At 32.8% G+C, this 19375-nt stretch overlaps 1 protein-coding gene across 1 annotated transcript; it reads right to left on the reverse strand.

Moving 5' to 3' along the window:
- Nucleotides 1–57: 57 nt before the first annotated feature.
- Nucleotides 58–18930, reverse strand: LOC145608216 (uncharacterized). Its single transcript, XM_081663829.1, has 18 exons — nt 18511–18930; nt 15018–15254; nt 13364–13427; nt 11109–11238; nt 10869–11010; nt 9026–9274; nt 8813–8897; nt 6016–6118; nt 5606–5731; nt 5366–5479; nt 2955–3073; nt 2437–2524; nt 2238–2330; nt 2060–2149; nt 1797–1916; nt 1608–1699; nt 471–528; nt 58–374 (listed from the first exon to the last, which is right to left on the reverse strand). The coding sequence occupies exons 1-18, from the start codon at nt 18698–18700 to the stop codon at nt 297–299; spliced, it is 2178 nt and encodes a 725-aa protein (XP_081519955.1). The 5' UTR covers nt 18701–18930; the 3' UTR covers nt 58–296.
- Nucleotides 18931–19375: the final 445 nt, after the last annotated feature.

Consider the following 19375-nt stretch of genomic DNA (forward strand, 5'->3'; position numbering starts at 1 on the left):
AGCAGTCAATTGTAAAACTAGGCCTTGATATAGAATGATAAAATAGCTCCCTAAAACTTATTGAACCAAAAATTAGTCACGCTTATATGGGAGTTGAATCAATATATTTGAGAGCATTTATTCTATAAGAAATATTACATAGCATCATTCACATATGCCATACTATAGGAAGGCCCTTTACATTACTCCAACATATGGACAGAAAGAATAAGAAGAATTACACATTCTCTGCTAATACATCTATATTTACATTCGTATAATATCACTTCAAAATGTAAACCCCTAGTCTTCATCCGCTAAGGGTCAAGCTCAACTTCCTGCGCACTCAACTCTCCATCGTTATTTTTATGATCTCCTTCACCGCTATAAGCAGTCTGCACCATGAAAATTGTGTTGAATATCTCACATGACAGAGTGAAACTGAAAGAATTTCTTTTTTTGCCCTCATTTTAAAGAGACAGCAACTTTACCTCTCTTGGCAAATCAACTGAAAACAAGTTTATTTTGCTGGGACTGAAAGCAAATCCACTGCAGGATATATTGACATGTTAGTATGCTAATACATAGCAAATACTTTACAGCAAAAATTAATGGTTGAGTACCCGGATCATCTTTTCTGTACATTTTCTCAAAGAAAATGAGAAACTCACAGATTATGCAGTAAACATGCTAAGATTTTAAGATGACACAAACTCTAGAATTCTGTAGATGATGCTAAATTAATATTGTACTTATTCAATTGATTTGTGTAAACATTTTTTATTTTTCGATCTTAGTCATTCTTCTAGACAATTTTTTTTTTAATTATCTTTACGTTTTCTTATAAAAAGACATGCTCAACATGCTGACACTATTATTTAACAAATCATCACCTAAACATATGGAGCTACTAGATCTTGCTATCCATAATAATGGAAATTAAGTGTTTTTAAATTCAGAATAACTAATTTCAGCCAATTCAGATATTAACATATATAGCACTTGTCCAAAAGACTCAGTTGTTTGATTGTTTCTATTAGTCGGTGTAGTTCCACTTTGTGCATAGTTTCCAGTGCACACATTTAAGCATAAATATGCAAAAATATATTTATTTATTTATTTTAAAAAAAAAATTAAGGAAAAAATTGACGCTACCAGTCCTAACTTAGACATTTTTCTTTAAAGATTCCAATTAACCACATAAACCGGTTAAAATTGTCATGTGTTGAATTTTTAGTGGTCTGTTACTGAGATTATGTATTGTTTTAAGGTGAGGAGAACAAGGGAGGGGGTAGGTGTTAAGGGTGGTGAAGCATTTTATTTTTTATTTCTTTATAGTTACGCCTAATGAAAACAAGACAAATGGCACTATTAAAGGTGAAACTGGTTAATATTTTGTTAGGGACCATATCCCGCCTGAAGTTAGGACCGCCAAGATTGGCCATAGTTGGGACTGGTGACGTCCATTTTCCTAAAATAAGTTGATATCATGAAACTACACATAAGTATGTTTTTTCTAATATATATTTGTAGATAAAGTACTAGATTCTATTTGCATTGGAATCTACAAGATTCAAAAAAGGACTGACAAAAGAAACGGGAGTATATCCTAGAAAGATAGAGAATACCATTTAGCTACAGCTAGCTGCCACACATATGGAATGAAGAACTCTTCAGGATGGCTTTCTTGTTCATAAGTGAAACGCAATTGAGTGAACATCTGGTGAAACGAAAAAAATGTGAGCGACAGAAAACTTGTATTCAACATATTTTCTAAAGATGGATGAAAAAGAACACAAAAATGTTTGTAATTGGACCTTCATTCCTTCCCCACGCCAGGATTTACAATTGTTGGTTATAACCTGAAGCACCTTTTCCACAGACCACTCACCATCTAACTCTTGAGCATCCATTCGAGTGTTGAAGAAATCTAAAACCTAAATATTGAAAAGAATAACACATTGCATCACATAGGAAACTGCATCACCTGAAGAAGATTCTGTTATGCGGAAGATGAACACACTTTGTGACATAAGAATAAAATCTGAAGTAAAGAATTTTGCGAACTCATCAAACTTACAGTAAAGATATTTTCAAGCAGTTCATTAAATCTGGGATGATTCCTGAAGGGCTGAAATATCTCCTGTCTGTGCATCACCGCATAAACAACCTGAACAGATACATATAATTTGCAACAGTAAGGAAATGAAAAGTCACTATTATTGCTCATTACGGATTTAAGAATCTAGTACACTTACCTCTGGATTCCGTGGCAGAGCATACGTCAGAATTGCATTTATTATTTCCAGAACAATCCGCAAGAAATCAGTATAAATATGCAGCTCCATGGACTGTGACAAATTTCACCCTTTTAACAACATACCATACCATACAGATCACAGGCAAAAGATATATTAAGTATTACAGACCCATGTCACAACCAAATCCAACAATTACCACATCTTCCAACATGTTGTCGCCTTCCGTGGAGTTTACTTTATTTATTTCCATCTTATCATTTTGCAGCTCTGCTAACTTGGTGTACCTGGTTGCATTTCATATGTTAACAAGCATACAAATCACACAAATTTATAGGTACATCCAGTGTACAGTAACTTTAAAGTAGACTGGCCAATTAAAGGGCAACTTTTTAGCAGCTTTGGGGTAGCTTTTAACCTTTTTTCAGGATAATTTTTAACCTGTTTATAATTTTACAATAAGAGGTGATTTTGAGTCAAATGTTTTACAAAGGTTAATATTTACCTTTATACATTAGGAATAATTTTTACATGGTAAAATATTGGAGAGCATTTTATTGATACTAAATAGAACTTTAGATTTTTTAAGTATAACTTTACACCTGATGTTCAATATTTATTGTACATCCACCTTATTTTTAAGTTTCATCACTACAGCCAGTTCAGTAGCACACTAATAAAATCAAAGAAGAGATGAAATAAAGGAAGGGCATATACTTGCGAGACAGCATATGGAATAGACTGACTAATCTTTGTGATGCATATGCATCCAAACGATGAACATGAGGAGCCATATTCGCCAAAGCTGCCAGACAGTTCGTGTGGAGATAAACATCCTGCACGGAAAAAGCTTCCAAAGAAATCAAAACACACAATAGATCAAGGTATCTACATACATAAAACTTCACAATAGTGTTCTTCGTAATGAAAAATGAAAGGTGATAAATACCATACACTGGGTGGACATGTAACCTCTAATAGAATAAAATGAAAGCATACCAATCAGGCAAGACTTTTCTAAAATAAATATGTTGCTTAAAGTATCGAAACGAAGACTTTATAGCTAAAAGGCCTAAAACCACAACACCATCCCATAACATCTCCACTCTAGGGACATCATAATATGAAAAACAATCATTCCCCAGCAACCAAAGCACCCAGATTTACCATAAAACACACAATCACTAGAGTCAAATAACCAATGTGAGGATACAGCTTCCATCAATTACCACTCAGTTATTCGTCTAACTTTACGGTTTATTCACCTAATATTGGTGGAAATAGTTCTAGGGTACTTTAAGGCTAGGGGGCAGTTTCACTATACTCTTTAATTTCTCTCTTTTAATCTTAAAACACTGTAAGTCAAAACACATGAGTCAGGTAGTCTACCTAGTTTTCTTATAAACAAAGAAAAACAAAACACTGCCAAAAAAAACTTCTCTCCTTATCTCCAGAGACAATTGCGGAAGATCAATGGGTAAACGAAGAATACATTAGATTTTCTTCATACCAATTATCATCAAATGGGATAAACAATCCCAGACATTCAATTGGCTGGATACCCAGTAAAAGCTATACAGAGAAATAAAATTCGACCAAATTTTCCTGCTTGTTTTCCTTCTTACTGATCTCCTCGATATAAAGGCAATTCTGAATTTCTTAACTGCCTCAACTCTAATTAAGTCACTAACTTCCTAACCAAGCTAATCATAACCATCTAATATTACCCCTCACCATAGGCTGGTCTATTTCATTTTGATGATATGACTACCACTATTGATGTAACCTTCAAATATACATGTACTTGTTTGTTCTAAATTTCAAATTCAGGTACGATGATCTAGATAAATGCACAAAAGTGCGCTTAGGTAATGTTTAAAAAGCCGAATTTGATTTCAAATGCTTAATTTCAATTCTTTAATTTGAAATCCTAACATTAAATTCCAATTATATGGTTTGGGAAGAAGTAGGAATTCATAATTCTAACTCCATCATGATGTTTGGTTAATGAGTGGAATTACAATAATAAATCTCACTTTTCAAATTAACATTACTACTCCTTTTTCGTTATTATGAATAAGGGTTTTTTTATTTTAATTATGGAGAATTAAAGTTATTGATCGTTAAAATTTTGCAAGCGTGATAAAAGAAACAGGTCAAGTAAAAAAGAACAGAGGAAGTATGACATTAAAATGAATATGAGTTTTTTTGTTGATTCATAGTACTCATAAGTTCGACAAAACTAACCTTAAATCTATAAAAATTGATTTAGAATTTTTCAATGGAGTGGTTTTTGTTGAAGATCGAACACCATAATGATTGATTTGTAAAAAATTTCTATAATGTTAAAGTTTTAAAAACTGAGAATTCTGTTGGCTTTTTGGTTAGAGTGATTTTTACTATTTTTTTTTTTATGGGGTGAGAGTTCATAAAAACACGAGTAAATGAGTGTTTATCAGATTTAAAATGCATGGGTTGATGTGGAATTTCATTTTCTATGTCTTGGCCTTAAATCAAATGTCATGGGAATAAGGCCATTATAGTTAAATCACAGTTCAAAAGCCTTCTAGTTTCACTTGTTGTCATCATGAATGATACTTCCTCATTACGCATCTACGTTTCATATTAATTGCTAAACTTACACACTCGGAAAGGGGCCACTATTAATATATTGGTCCGCTAACTCCACTACATATTATAAACTTCACTCTCATTTTTTTACAATGTGAAATTTGCTCCACTTTTAATTATAAATTCAACTCTCCTTTTTTTCACAATATCTGTGAATATATTCTCCCAATGTTTACACTTTATATATAAAATCCCACTCCATTACCCCCACTCTACATTTTCTTAAGCTATATGCCCAACTTAGTGTAGCAATTAATACAAATAGAGAGTATCATACATGGACAAACAAGTTTGTAGCTCGCCCTACTAACATAAAAAGAGAAATATATATATATATATATATATAATAATAAAAATAAATAAAAATAATATAAATTTAAAATTGTTAAAGCCCAACTGTCTCAATACAAGCATTTCCCGGCAAGAGAATAAAAATAGTTTATAAGATAGTGCATATACTTTTATAAACTTTGATGAAAATGGACTGTATATTGTACCTGCAGCCTACATAAGTTGTACTTCACAGTCCTTATAAGTATTATGACCATCAATGATCCAAGAGATGTATAGTTCAGGCGTCGTTCCTTATACCAAGGTACATTTGGTAGCATCTGCTCCAAGAAATACAGAAGAGGGGAGAGGGAGAAGCAAGAGGAAGCTGCACATTAGTTATGAACTTGATAGTGCTAAGCTATAAACTTGGAGACAGCAAACAAAGCCAAGACGGAGGATCTCACCAGCTTGTGAACACTAGCATTGAAAGTAGAATCCTGACTGAGAATAAGAAGAATAATCAACAGCATGTAGATCTGATTTGATGTCCTCTTTGGAGCATTATACAAAATTTCCAAGATAGGCATTAACTGGATAAACACAATAGCAATGACAAATTAGGTTAGTCTGCATACAAGCAATTATCTATCGCATCATACAACTATTCAACAATTTACTACATAATATATAAGCTTGCTAAGTCACGGTTACAGGTCACTGGTATCACATGATAAATCAAGCAGAACATTAAAGCAACAAATGCTTCAACCCTTAAACACCAATAATAAAAATAATAAAAAAAAAAAAAAAAAAAAAAAAACAAAGGAAAAGGTTATACATATAAACAACATAATATTTCAGATTCACGTCATACCAGAGTATCGAGATCAGTCCGCACTAACACATATTCCAGAAAATCTGCATTCCCATGCACCAAAGAATAGAGAAGCAGGATAGCAGCTTCATCAGCTAAGCACCTGTAATGGGAACACAGCAGATTAACAATAGTCAATAGATGACCAGTAGAGCTGAAAACTTTCAGACTATATGCTACTGCTGTATAAATGAGAAACATGTTCTAAGCAAACTGGAAAAGTTTTAACAAGATTGAAAAGGCCCAAAGTATTAAGACAGCAGGGAAATTGTATAATCCTTTAATACACACAATATCTAGTACAATGTACATTGGTAGTGAAGGGTTACGTTGCTGCAGATTAACTAATCCCAGCTACTTGTCAGCAGAGCTAGAAAACTTTAGGCTCTATTCCAATGTTATTGGGGAAGACTTGTCATTTTACTGACATGAAAACATATTTTTAAGGTATAAACCATATACTAGTTGTACTGATTGCTGCTCTCCTGTTCACATTCAAGCATGGTATCCCTCCCTCCCCAAACAAATCTAAAAGTCATTATTAACTGTTTGGAATGTTTGTCGATATTCTTTTCTCCCTTTCAAATTAAAAAAGTTCTCATAATCTCCAATATGCCCCTTCACAGATTTATTTGCAGAAATAGATGCTTTTCATTCAGGAAAACATATATAGAAGCAAAGACAAACTTTCAAAACATATATATAGTATTAACTATTTTCTTCATTAAAAAGGAAAATCCAAAGAATCTACAACTCCTCCTGCCAAACCCAGGTTTTATATTTATAAAGAAAAAAGCTGGCTTGGCTTTGACAACTTAGAAAAAAAAAAAAAAAAAAAAAAAAAAATTCATGTTAAGATAAGTACAATTCTTTTTGGCTCTTTACAAGCGTTTGGGAAGACTGGTAATGGGACTTTGATGCTTATTTGTCGGATTTACTTTGATTGTTGATGGCTGTGTTTTATCCTATATTATTGTTCATTGGTGAACCTATGCCCTATGCCTTTTTTTTATTGATTTTCCCCTAGTTTAATTATTGTCGTAGTATTATCTTTTTCAAACAATTGTTCCCAGTAATCTATTTTAATTGATTATGACTAAAAGAGCATTGTTTTCCTGTGAATTCAGCCTACTTCCCTATCTACTTTAGTTAGAGGATTTTAAGATTTAATTATGATTAGGTGATACGATTTTAGCCTATCAGTGATGTTGGTTAGGGAAAAGGGGAAAAAATAAAGGATGGTGGTTTTAAGAGATCACATGCCCCTCACATGATACAAGGTCAAAAGTCGGGATTCGGCATAATGTCTATTCTGGCAAATAATAATAATAATAATAATAATAATAATAATAATAATAATAATAATAATAATAATAATAATAATAATAATAATAATAATAATAACAATAATAACAATAATAACAATAATAACAATAATAACAACAACAACAATAATAATAATAATAGTAATAATAATAATAATAATAATAATAAAAATAATAATAATAATAATAATAATAATAAAAATAATAATAATAATAATAAATAAAAATAAATAAATTAAGGTGTGTTCTTACAAAAAATAAATTAATGTTTAAGGTGGTTTCTTCCTAAAAAAAAAAAAAAAAAAAAAAAAAAACAAAGTTTTGTAAGGAGGTTTTTGGCAAATTTTCCTTAAAAATCATTATAAAGAAAGGTTTAATAAATATTACTTGCAGATTTAAGAGATTGGAAGATAGAAAAAGAATGATAAAGTAAAATTCAGTGCCTTTTGCCACCTTTGACTACATGCACAAGGCTGTGGAAAATCTCATTGGGAATTAAGATGAGGTGGTGTTCATAAGATGCACTTAGGGAAGGGAAGGAACAGGGTAGAAGTGAAGGCTGGTGGTTAGTGGTTTGAGAGGCTGTCAATGCAGTGTTTGAAAAAGCGCGCCTAGGCGCTGAGGCGCAAGGCGTTAGAGGTCATGCGCTTTTTATGGTCTAGGCGAGGCGACTTCAATGAGGCGCAGCTAAAGCGCACCGAGGCGCGCCTAGGCGCAGCTTGAGGCGCACCAAGGCGCAGCCTGAGGCGCATAATGAGTTTTTTTCCAGATTTTTTTGTTTCTTATTATATGCGCCTCACTTCAATGAGGCGCACCAAGGCGCACTGAGGCGCGCCTTAGGCGCAAGGTACTCCAAAACGCCTTGGTGCGCCTTGAGCCTTTTTATACATAGTGTCAATGAAGCAAAAGGGATGGAGATTGAAAAGGAGCCTTTGTAGGTCGAAGAAAGACAGAAATACAGGGGAGAGAAAAATGGAGCTGAAATAAAGAACTGAAATGCAAGTAAGATGACAGACTACAAAGGGAAGAAAGCAATTGTTAAGGGGGGAAGGTTACTGCAGCGGAGGGGACTGGGTAACTATTAACCCATTTTAAGGAAAATGTATTACACCTTTAAAAGTATATCTCCAACCCAGGCAAATAAAAAGTTATATATTCCCTAACCCCATTATTCTATCGTTATTACTAGCAATATACGCAAACTCTGTATACTATCACAAGAATTTCAGGTAATCTTCCACACAACTGTCTGCATCATTACAAAAAAAATTAATAACAAGTAAATAGATCTACAAATACTGGGGACAAGTTTTGAGCTACGGGGAAGCCAAAAAGGAGGCAAAAGGGCACCCTTAGGAAGTCAGCCACTCAAATTCCTTTAGTAGACTTTGACGGTAAGAAAATATGAGTAATGAATAAATCAAGTGAAATAATTATAATTATGAATTATTAGTAGATAAAAACACACTCACATTCCTAAAGTATCATAAAGTGAGGCAAAGGGTACCCTTGCAAGTGGGCCACTATGAGCATTCACTTCAACATCAAGCCGATCAACTGCAAAAAGATGACTAATCAAACCCAACCAAAAAAAAAAAAAAAAAAAAACAAAACAAAACAAAACAAAAAAAAAAAAACAAAAAACCAAACAACTTGTAAGGAAGAATATAGACTGAAGCACTTACATTCAACATCCCTTGCATTTTCTAGAGCCTTGCAAAAAGGATTCTCACAAAAATATGTCTTTTCTTTATGCAAAGCATCTGAAGCACCATTACCATCATTTTTACCAATAATGGGATCATCGACAACAGCACATTTACGAAAATGTACAAGAATAAGAAGTATATGAAGACTGTTCTGTGCCAATAGACTTTTTGAAGCTTCATTGTTTGAACCAACAATGAGACTGAGTGGGAATAACACAAAATTAGCTGCAAATGCAATGCAAAAATGTTAGCACAGCATAACAACAAATGATGTTGCATAAGTAGAAGAGAAAAATGAAGAAATAATATATCCAAATTTAACCTTTCATACATAGAATGACAGTTCAAAAGTAAATAATTTATGGAAAGTGGCCTAGAATTATAGCTGAGTTAAAACATTAATAGATGTTTCAATATCCAAATAGCTGATGAAATCTTCGCCGAAATCTCTATCCAAATATATTGACTACCCTGATTTTCAGTATCTTACAACTTTATGAATCTTCAAACATAAAAACTCATATTATGTGATCATGTCAAGTTGGAGTTAATGCCAAGTTGGATGAAACTAAGGATGGGGTTAATGCCAAGTTGGAGCAATGGAGGCAGAGGTTGGAATCTAGAGGGTTTAAGCTAAGTCGGAGTAAGACTGAATATTTGGTTTGTCGATTCGGTACTCAAAGGGGGACAAGCAATGAAGTGGTGAGTTTGGATGGAAAGGATTTGACCATGAGTGAATGTTTTAAGTATCTTGGGTCGATCATCCAGAAGAATGGTGACATTGATCAAGACGTGGCCCACCGGATTAAGTCGGGGTGGCTTAAATGGAGAGCGGCCACGGGAGTGTTATGTGACCGAAGCATTCCCTTACAATTGAAGGGAAAATTCTATAGGACTTCCATAAGACTAGTGTTGCTCTATAGTACAAAATATTGGATTATAAGGAGCACATTAAAAAGATGGAGGTTATGGAAATGCGCAAGTTAAGATGGATGTGTGGGAACACTCTAAGAGATAGAATCAGAAATGAGGTCATTCGCAAGAAAGTAGGTGTGGCAGGTATTGCAGATAAACTAAGAGAAAATCGCCTGCGTTGGTTTGGGCATGTAAGACGGAGACCGGTGCACCGGTTCGAAGAGTATAAGAGTGGAACCATGGAGGGTTAAACGAGGGAGACCGAAAATGACTTGGTTGGAAGGAGTTAGGAAGGAAATAAGGTATATAGATTTGCATGAGGATGAAACATTGGACCGTAAGCGATGGACGAGGAAGGTTTATGTCGATGACCTATGTTACTCGACTCTTCATTTCACCTCACATACCCGTGTCGAACCCTCGACACTCAAACATGGGTATGACACCCGGACACTTCGCTTTTAGTTCAAAATCATGTAATTTTCTTACAAAATAGCCGAGTCGGACGCTTGGACACGTACCCGTGTCGGACATGAGTACCCGAGTCCAAGTAACATAGTCGATGACTACACGGAATAATCAAGGATAACAGGAAGTAACATACTAATATGTTGAAGACACAAATCAAGGATGTTTCGTTCAACAAGCCAACACTTCAAAGTACAAACAAGCCATTCAAATGAGCAATTGCACTTATTCTAATTACGTATTATAATATCTCAATAAAAACAACCAAAGCAAACTATATTGAGTTTAAATTTAAAAAAAAACAAAAAAAAAAGCAACATCATCACTCTCTTATAAAAAAATTCCTAGTTAAGATCTAAGCAAGGGTTAATTATTCACAGGAAATACCACTACTAAAAATAAGTAGAGGAGATATATGCATCAAAGAAATCTTTACCAGCAGCTGATCCAACTTTTTGTAAGACACCAGACTGACTCCCTTCAAAGGCAGAGTAAGATGCACCACTGAAGCCACTCCGTGGTTGGGAAATATAATTTATCAGCAGCTTAGAAACCACTGATGCAACCAGAGAAGCTTCCTGAAATTTTAGATAGTAAGTACATGATTAAATTGTAAGAGAGCTAGGGTTTTAGACAATCACGTTGAGAACTGAGAAGCCACTGTTATTCACATCACCTGAGACATAATAGCATCTAGAAATGGATGGAAATCCTTCGGTCCTGATGATGGGCCAGACAGAAGCTGAGTCGACATGGCGGCCATCATGAAGTTAAGCAGTTCACAGTGAAGCTGGTATGTGTGATGACTTGCATTCCAAGTGAACCAGTGTCAGGATGATGATGGAAACAATTATTTAATGTATAAATATTAAGGAGGCATTTCTTGGTAGCATTTGGAGTGCAGAGCGCCTCATAAGCAATAATTAAAATCAGACGAATGTTTAAAGAGATTAAGAGATTATATATAATACTAGAATTGAAAATTTCAGGGATCCCATAAGTAAAAATCAACTAATCAGATAGGCGATTATAAATTAATCAAATCAAAATATATAAAATTTATCTTTTGCTATATGCAAAAGACTAAAAACTACTTCCTCCATTTTTAAATAGTTGCAACACACACTTTTTTACGCTATTTAAGAAAAGTCGGGTTCACATGATGTAATACACTTTAAAATGGTTGAGAGGTTTTTTGGAGTATAATTTAATGGACCATGTGCTTTAAATAAGAGAAATAGTACAACTTTTTCCCAAAAAACTTTCCATTTATAGTGTGTTGCAAGTATTGTGATATTTCCACTTTAGGGAAGTGTTGCAAGTATTAAAAAACAGAGGGAGTAGTAAATGACAATCTTACATTCTAAATCAGTCAAAAATATATATGGCGCTTTTTCTATAAGAGAGTTTATCCATATATTTATCCGTCCCTAATTAGTTGACACAATATTCTTTCTATCCATAAAGACACTCATTTTTTTTTTTATCTCTCACCTACTTTGAACCCATTATCCTCTAACTATAAAATCAATCAATCAATCAATCCATATCAAAGCCTTAATCCCAAAAGTGAGGTCGGCTAGATGAACCAAAAGTGATTATTTTGTATCATCAACAAAAATCTTCCTCCTCCATCCCTTATGAAGTTACGAACTTACGATCCACTAACTATAAAATTATAAAATAAAAAAATTAATAGAAAAATAATACCCATCATCCACAAACTATTACAAAAAAAATAACCCAACACCCACACCTATAATAGTATATAACCCACTACCTTTTCTATAGTAAAATAAGAAGTCAATAAAATATGACTAAAACTGTGTTGGTCAAAGTCTTCCGACTAAATAGGGATGGAAAGAGTATTTGACAAATTAGAAAAAAAAAAAAAAAAAAAATTAAAAAAAAAACCTAATTATAAAATATTAAAATCCAACGATGAAAAGTTACAACCGACAAATGATGTCGGAGATTATAATTAAATTTATAAAATGAAAGACTACTGAGTATTTTTTTTGTCCTTCCTGTGTTTCACTAAAGTTACCAAGCTTAGGGTTTGACACATTATTTAATACAAGAGAGATTGGAAAAAGTTACGAGTAAAATATATATTAAGAAAGATAAAGAGGAAAGAAGAGAGAGAAAAAAAAAAAAAAAAGTGTTGCAATAATTTTGAAACATTCCAAATAAATTAGTGTTGCAAATATTTTGAAACAAAGGAAGTATAATCAATTGACTACAAATATTGTAGGGGATTTCAGTATTTTAATATTTCATGGTAGGCATGTTAAAATATATTAATTGTACTTTTGCCGTGGAAGGAGGGAAGATTTTGGTTTTTTTTTTCCTCGAAGTAGTCAAAGGTATTGTTTGATTGTTCCGTAATAATGTTATGATTTTTATATTGATATTCCTCTACCATATTTAATATTTGTAAATCTTTTCATGACAAAAGTTAGATCATTATACAATTTATTGCAAAACAAATAAATTCTCATTAAAATTTCAAAAAATTATGAAGAACCAATCTAAGGATGGAAAGGGGAAAACATATTATACTATATATGGTTTTATTTGTTTTGGGTTAGAGCATTAGGATAACCACAAACAAAGCTATTAATTTAAGCGACATATAAGCAACTACCTAAAACTAACAAATGAGATCATAGAATTAAATTATATGAATTTTTTTTGAGCACCATAAGCAAATGATTGTCTTTTGCTTTAAGAAGATTTATATCCAAATAAATTATTATTCAAAAGAATCTACCTTGATTCTTAAGAAAAGAAAAAAAGAGGAAAGAAGAAAAACTAAAAAGATGAAGAGACTGCACACAAGAGACAAGTATACAAAATTGTAGAAAATAAAAAACTGTGCATGGGCTTAAATCTTGTCTTAAATAAGAAATTTGTTTTTAACTTCCATACCTAGCCTCAACTGTGCCAATAAAGCTAAGTACACTGCGGATAACGATGTTTCCAACACTTTGATCTGCAGATCAGGTCCCATCAGGAAGAAAAATTAGTAATCCTGCAATACTCTCATTTTTTTTATTAAGGAGAGGGGTGATGACAACACATATTACATTTAAAAAGTAGCATCCGCATTCATTGCAAAACATCAAGTAAATAAAACTTAAATCATAATTCTTTCACTTATTATGACTTATGAGACATCATAATGTTCAAGTGGCCCACAGATGGGCTCTAGAGTAAGCAAGCTACTAAAACAAATAAACTAGAACAGAGAAGAGGGTGAAAAAAGAAAGTTCTCCAATGCCAACATAAGGAATTGAAAATAGATCATCATAGTCCAAAATTCCAAATAGCAAATAGACTAAATGAGATGTAAATCAAAGAAAATTACAGCATGTTAATCACAGAATATTCTGAGTAGCAGTGTTGACACTGATTCCAACACTTCAAGCTTTAGAACTGGGACACAATATTATATAAACTAAGTTCAGAGACTGGGACATAATAATATTTGAAATTTGTTAAAAGAAAATACATTTTTTATTTAAAGAAGTTGCTACACAAAACCTGTGTGTGCACCTTTGTTCCCTGCCTTACATATCACGTATTTATGCTAGAAACTCGATCTAATTGACAGATATCAAGCAAGGTTTTTTTTTTTCTTTTTTTGAGAAAGATATCAAGCAAGGTAGTCGCAGCTTCTTTTCTATAAATTACTACCTCCACTTTCAAATGTGAGTCGTTTTGGCCTTTTATTTATTATTAAAAACACAAGCAATTCTGTAAGATCTATGGTACATTTTATCTCTTGAAAACATCAGTGTTAGATTATTGATATTGTAATTCTACCAATGCAACATAAATGTCAACATATCATATTAATAAAATTGAATTACTAATGTGTATAAGTGAATTTTTTTTTTTTTTTTTTTTTTTTTTTTTGTGAGGAAATGTGTGAAAGTGATTAAAACCCCTTATATTATTATATTTTGTAATAGAGGAAGCACCTTTCAGGCAATTTAGCCTATCAGGAGATTATCTGCCACCAGCAAGCCAATTATTAATTGATACAAAGTAACACTTGAACATGAAATTTATGTATTAATCTTAAACCTATATAGAAGTGGTCACCTTTTCATAACAATGTACTAGATAGCAAAGGCAATATACCAAACTATGCATCCTCATGGAAGTAGTAAATATAGAGAACATCCTAATATCTTTTTGGTTTGCTTAAATAGCATAATAGAAAATAAATATTAATTCAACTTCATTATAATTAAAACAATTTTCTACGACATATCACTAGCATCAACAAAATTTTTAAACAATTACATACCTATACAAATAAGTATGAAAATCAGTTGCGATTAAAGTACACTTTAAATCTTTAATAAGTAAAGTTCTCTTTTCGGGGGTGGGAGGGGAGAGGGGGAAACATAAATATACTAGGCCACTCTCGGATACCAATGCAAGAATTTCACTTAAAAAGTAAGAAATCACATGACAAGTAATGCAGATGTATTCACACAACACATTCAATTGCATAAAAGGTACCACAGTCACTACACATCTTGTACCCAAACCCAACACACTATAAAATTACCTTTAGGAAATCCACTTGGTACCTCTTGATTATCCAGAGAAAGATGTAATTCTTCAAAGTTTCCAGTCTTGCTATTTTCTATTGTATGTGTAAGAAAAACTGAAGATAAGTAGGCAGCATTCAGAGCCTTCGTAAAGGTAATGGATGGAGCACCAGGGCATGAAATACAATCTTGCAAACAATATGATAAGTGGATCAAGAGTTTCGCAAGATGCCTTGTGTAATAGTTGTTCTGCGCTGCATGAACAAGGAGATAGAAAAAACAAAGACTGAGCCAGTAAGCAATCATTTTAATTCATACCACGTACTCAGTGTGAATGTGCAATGCAGGAGGGTGGGGTAGTCAGGATACTAAAAATACAGCTAACAGTAATTAAAACAGTGAAAAGTGTTTCCAAAAAAAATGTACTACCTCTGTTTTACATTATTTGCAACTTTTGACAAAAATGAATGCTACCCATTATTTACAACAATGTTTTCTTTCCTTTTTAGGTTGTCATTTCTCTCTATCTCCCTCCTCATTAGATGCCAGGCCCATAGAAGCAATAACCTAGCAACCCCAACAACAATAATTCTATAAGGCCACATAGGTGTGAGCTTCAGACAAAGTTTATGAGCCACACCTCTTGAATTTTATCATAGGATTCAGGCATGTATCTATGAAAACAACGGTAGGGGTTCAAAAGTTGATTATGACAGTGACAGTAATAATTTCTCATTATATGAGGATCCCAATAATGGTAATGTTTTTGAGAAACTTTTCGCCATGTTTCAAACACCAATCAGTGGACTAGCATGATATCCTACCATGAGTTGGATCATGGATATGGGCTTGGGTACTCACCAAAATAGTGATAGAGTAATCATCAGATTGATAATAATCAATGTGGTGATGTAATTATTTATAAGGACTCCAGAAATTGTCATCCAGTTTTGATGTAGATGTTTTCTTTTTTTCTAAACATTAATTATTAAAATTCTCACAAAGAGTAGCTGATCCAGTCATTGGTGTCTGTACAACTTTTAGAATGGTATGCAACCCATTAATCCAGAAGATATTGCCACACATTTGTGACTGAATCCGTGAGTTGCCATGCACACAAATTCTGTGCAAATTAGTGTGCTTGTACAGCAAATTACCAATGAAATGACCAGAGGCCAGCAAATGAGATGATTTGTACTCATTGCCACTCTAATTATTTCAACTACAGGAATTGTTTAGAGATGAATTGCTAAATGCTAATATAGCTAATATCTTATCTTGTGCCAATATAGCTAACATCTAATCTGGTGCCAATTTCAACAACCTTACTCTTGCAGTATAGTTGATTAGTTGGTAACCTTAAATATACTCGTTATTAAAATCCCGATTTAAATCTTATAATCTTACGATTTTACGATTTACATATGTCATACGATTAAATTCTACCCGATTCTACATATTTCTCTTAACTAGAGAAAACCTTACAAGTAAAAAACATGCCTACAACGTTATTTATAAGTATATATTGTCAATTATTGATTGCTTAGTGGATAAACAACTATTTTCTATTAATGATTAGGTTTAAACTTAAATTTAAAATATTTTCAATTAAATTTGGATATGACGTCTTGATTATGCATGTCCATAGATCTTACGATTCTATGATTCGATTTTACGATTCGATTCTAAGAAGTTCTTCTAATTTAAAGTAGAATCCCGATTTTAATAACTTTGCTTTATCACACAAACATATTAAGGATTTCGCTAAAAGTAATCACTGTTTCATCCTTAGAAGCTTTAAGCATGTGTAGTCATATAGTGGAAGGAACTTTAGGCTGATGTTGAAAATACTAGAGAAGCCCTTTACTTTAGATTGGTTGTGTGGTGACTTAAACACAAAACTTATATATAATTCAACGTATAAGAAAATTTGTTTAGTCTTCTAAATCTTTGTTCATGGTCGGTGGTTTTCAAGGCCTTCGGAGATTAGACTGCACATATGGAAATCTGTATAATGGTAGTGATTCTAGAAAAAACCCTTTGTGTCAAAAAGATTGGTGGCAATTTTGTCAAGATCTAGATACTGAGCTCATATCCATTCTAATATACATCTATGATAAATGCCAAAGAAGCTCACCTTCCCACCGCTAAATTTCAACTAAACTTTAAACCTTGGCAACTACTTCAAATCCACCCTTGATTCTCCAATTTTCGACTTCTAATCTGCTCTTTCTTAACTCTATATCACTCAAGTCACTTAGCCACTCATAAGTCATGAATGCATAACTATGAAAACTGAAAAGCAATTGAAAAGAAAGGATATATAGTCAATTAATACACCATTGAGAAAATGAATACACCATTGAGAAAATGAAGTGTTTCATTTCCACCATAATAAAATATAGTCAATTAATTAATATACATTACATAAACATATGAATTATAATAAAAATTGTCTTTCATCTCCTAGACTTTAAATATAATTTAAATTAATATATCTTTTCATATCCCACAATCTTCATGTATATATATCTAAATAAATTCCTTCGTTTTCTTTCACAGTTTTACCCTCAAGTCTTTATTTTTTTTATGTTATAGACATAAAACAATTACAAAAGCATACCTACATATGAAAATAATTAACCCAAGTAACAACCCGTGCATTGAACGGGCCAAAAGACTAATTATAATAAAAAATACTTACCTCTTTTTTATCATTGTTCTACTCACTTTTCGTTGAAGTACTTTCTTTGCATTTACATCTTTTCATCTTTCTTTCCTACTTTACATACCTTTTTCTCATACATAACCACCCTTTTCTCCATCATTCTTACTTAATCCAACATTTTTTTAAAAAAATCTACTTACCTTTTTCAAAATCTTCACAATCTATATATCCATAATATCTAGCTTAATATTAGACGGATATAATTTTCAATGACAATAATTTGCGGCAGTATTTGTTATTAATAAGAAAATGTATGTATTTGATACAGTCTCAAATGGAACGGTTATCATTACCGTTTCCAATTCTAATGTGTTTCCATTACTAATAACCTATGTTACTCAACATTTGTGTATTTTTGACATACACAAGCACTATTCCAACTCCAAATTGGCTATTTCGTGTAAAACTTCCACAATTTTGTCCCAAATCGAAGTGTCCAAAAGTCCATACCCAAGTCAAAGTGTTGATGATCCGACATGAGTTAAGTCAGTAGGCAAAACAAACGGTTTGGCAACGAATGCGAGTATTTGAGGTAAAATGAAGAGCCCAAGTTTCAAAGTTACTAGCTACACACAATCTCCCAAACCAACATAAATCAAATTCAACTCTAAAACCCTACTAATTATAAAAACCCACAAAATATTCCCCAAATTAAATTCAATTTCAAACATATAATCAAATAACAAAGCAATCTACAACAATGTGATACCAAATCAAGTTAAAATGCATGAAAAAACAACCTCAAAATCAAATTAAATCAAATGCACAAAAAATTAACTAACCCAAAGAGTCGCAAGCTTGACGAACACGATGAGGAGGCCAATGGAATTGAAGGGGTAACTCAAGCAATTTGTTCCAAAATTCAGAGGTAAGAGGAAACGATTTCTCACCGACAAAAGTAGCGATGACATACTCAACCGTATCCTGCGGTACAACACTAGCTTTACGCGGCGTAGATGGTACGGAACCCATTTGAATTGGATCGCAATTAACGAGGTTAGAATCAATCAATGCAACTCGATCAATCAATCAAATTGGTAACAAAAGAGGGATTGAATTACATTGCAAGAAGGAAGAGAATGGAGTAAGAGATTGAGGTGTGGAAATTCAGGGGAGATTAGAAGGAGAAAAATGCGAAAGAAAGAATGGGAGAGTGAATGACAAGGAAGAGTGAGTTGAGGAACAAAGTTGAAGCAGATCAAGAACAGATTTCATCATATTTTGTATTCGGTTACTTTTTTTCTATTTTTTTTTTTTTTTTTTTTTTTTTTGGAAGAAATGTAAAAGAGTACACGCAATGGACTCGGGCCCTATTGAGGCTTTGACCATCGAGATAATTATACTCCCTCCGTTTGTGAATTGCTATTTGCTACAATGAGATTACTCAACCTATAGTATTAAAAGACTTTCATGCCCTTTATAATTTTGAAAATAACATAATAATCCAACTATTACTAACTACTAAGGGCATTGTAGGACTTTATAGGTACTACGCAACAGAAATAACATGAATCATATTCATAAAGCACCTAAATCAAGGATCATTGCATAACAAATAATGAACATATAATTATACCTTTGAAGCGTGATTCCACGTGCGATCGAGCATGAACAATGGGAGATAAGGAACCTCAAGTGTGATTCCTC

Source organism: Chenopodium album, chromosome 23 (genome assembly GCF_948465745.1).
Source record: "Chenopodium album chromosome 23, dcCheAlbu1.1, whole genome shotgun sequence".
Taxonomy (NCBI): Eukaryota; Viridiplantae; Streptophyta; class Magnoliopsida; order Caryophyllales; family Amaranthaceae; genus Chenopodium; species Chenopodium album.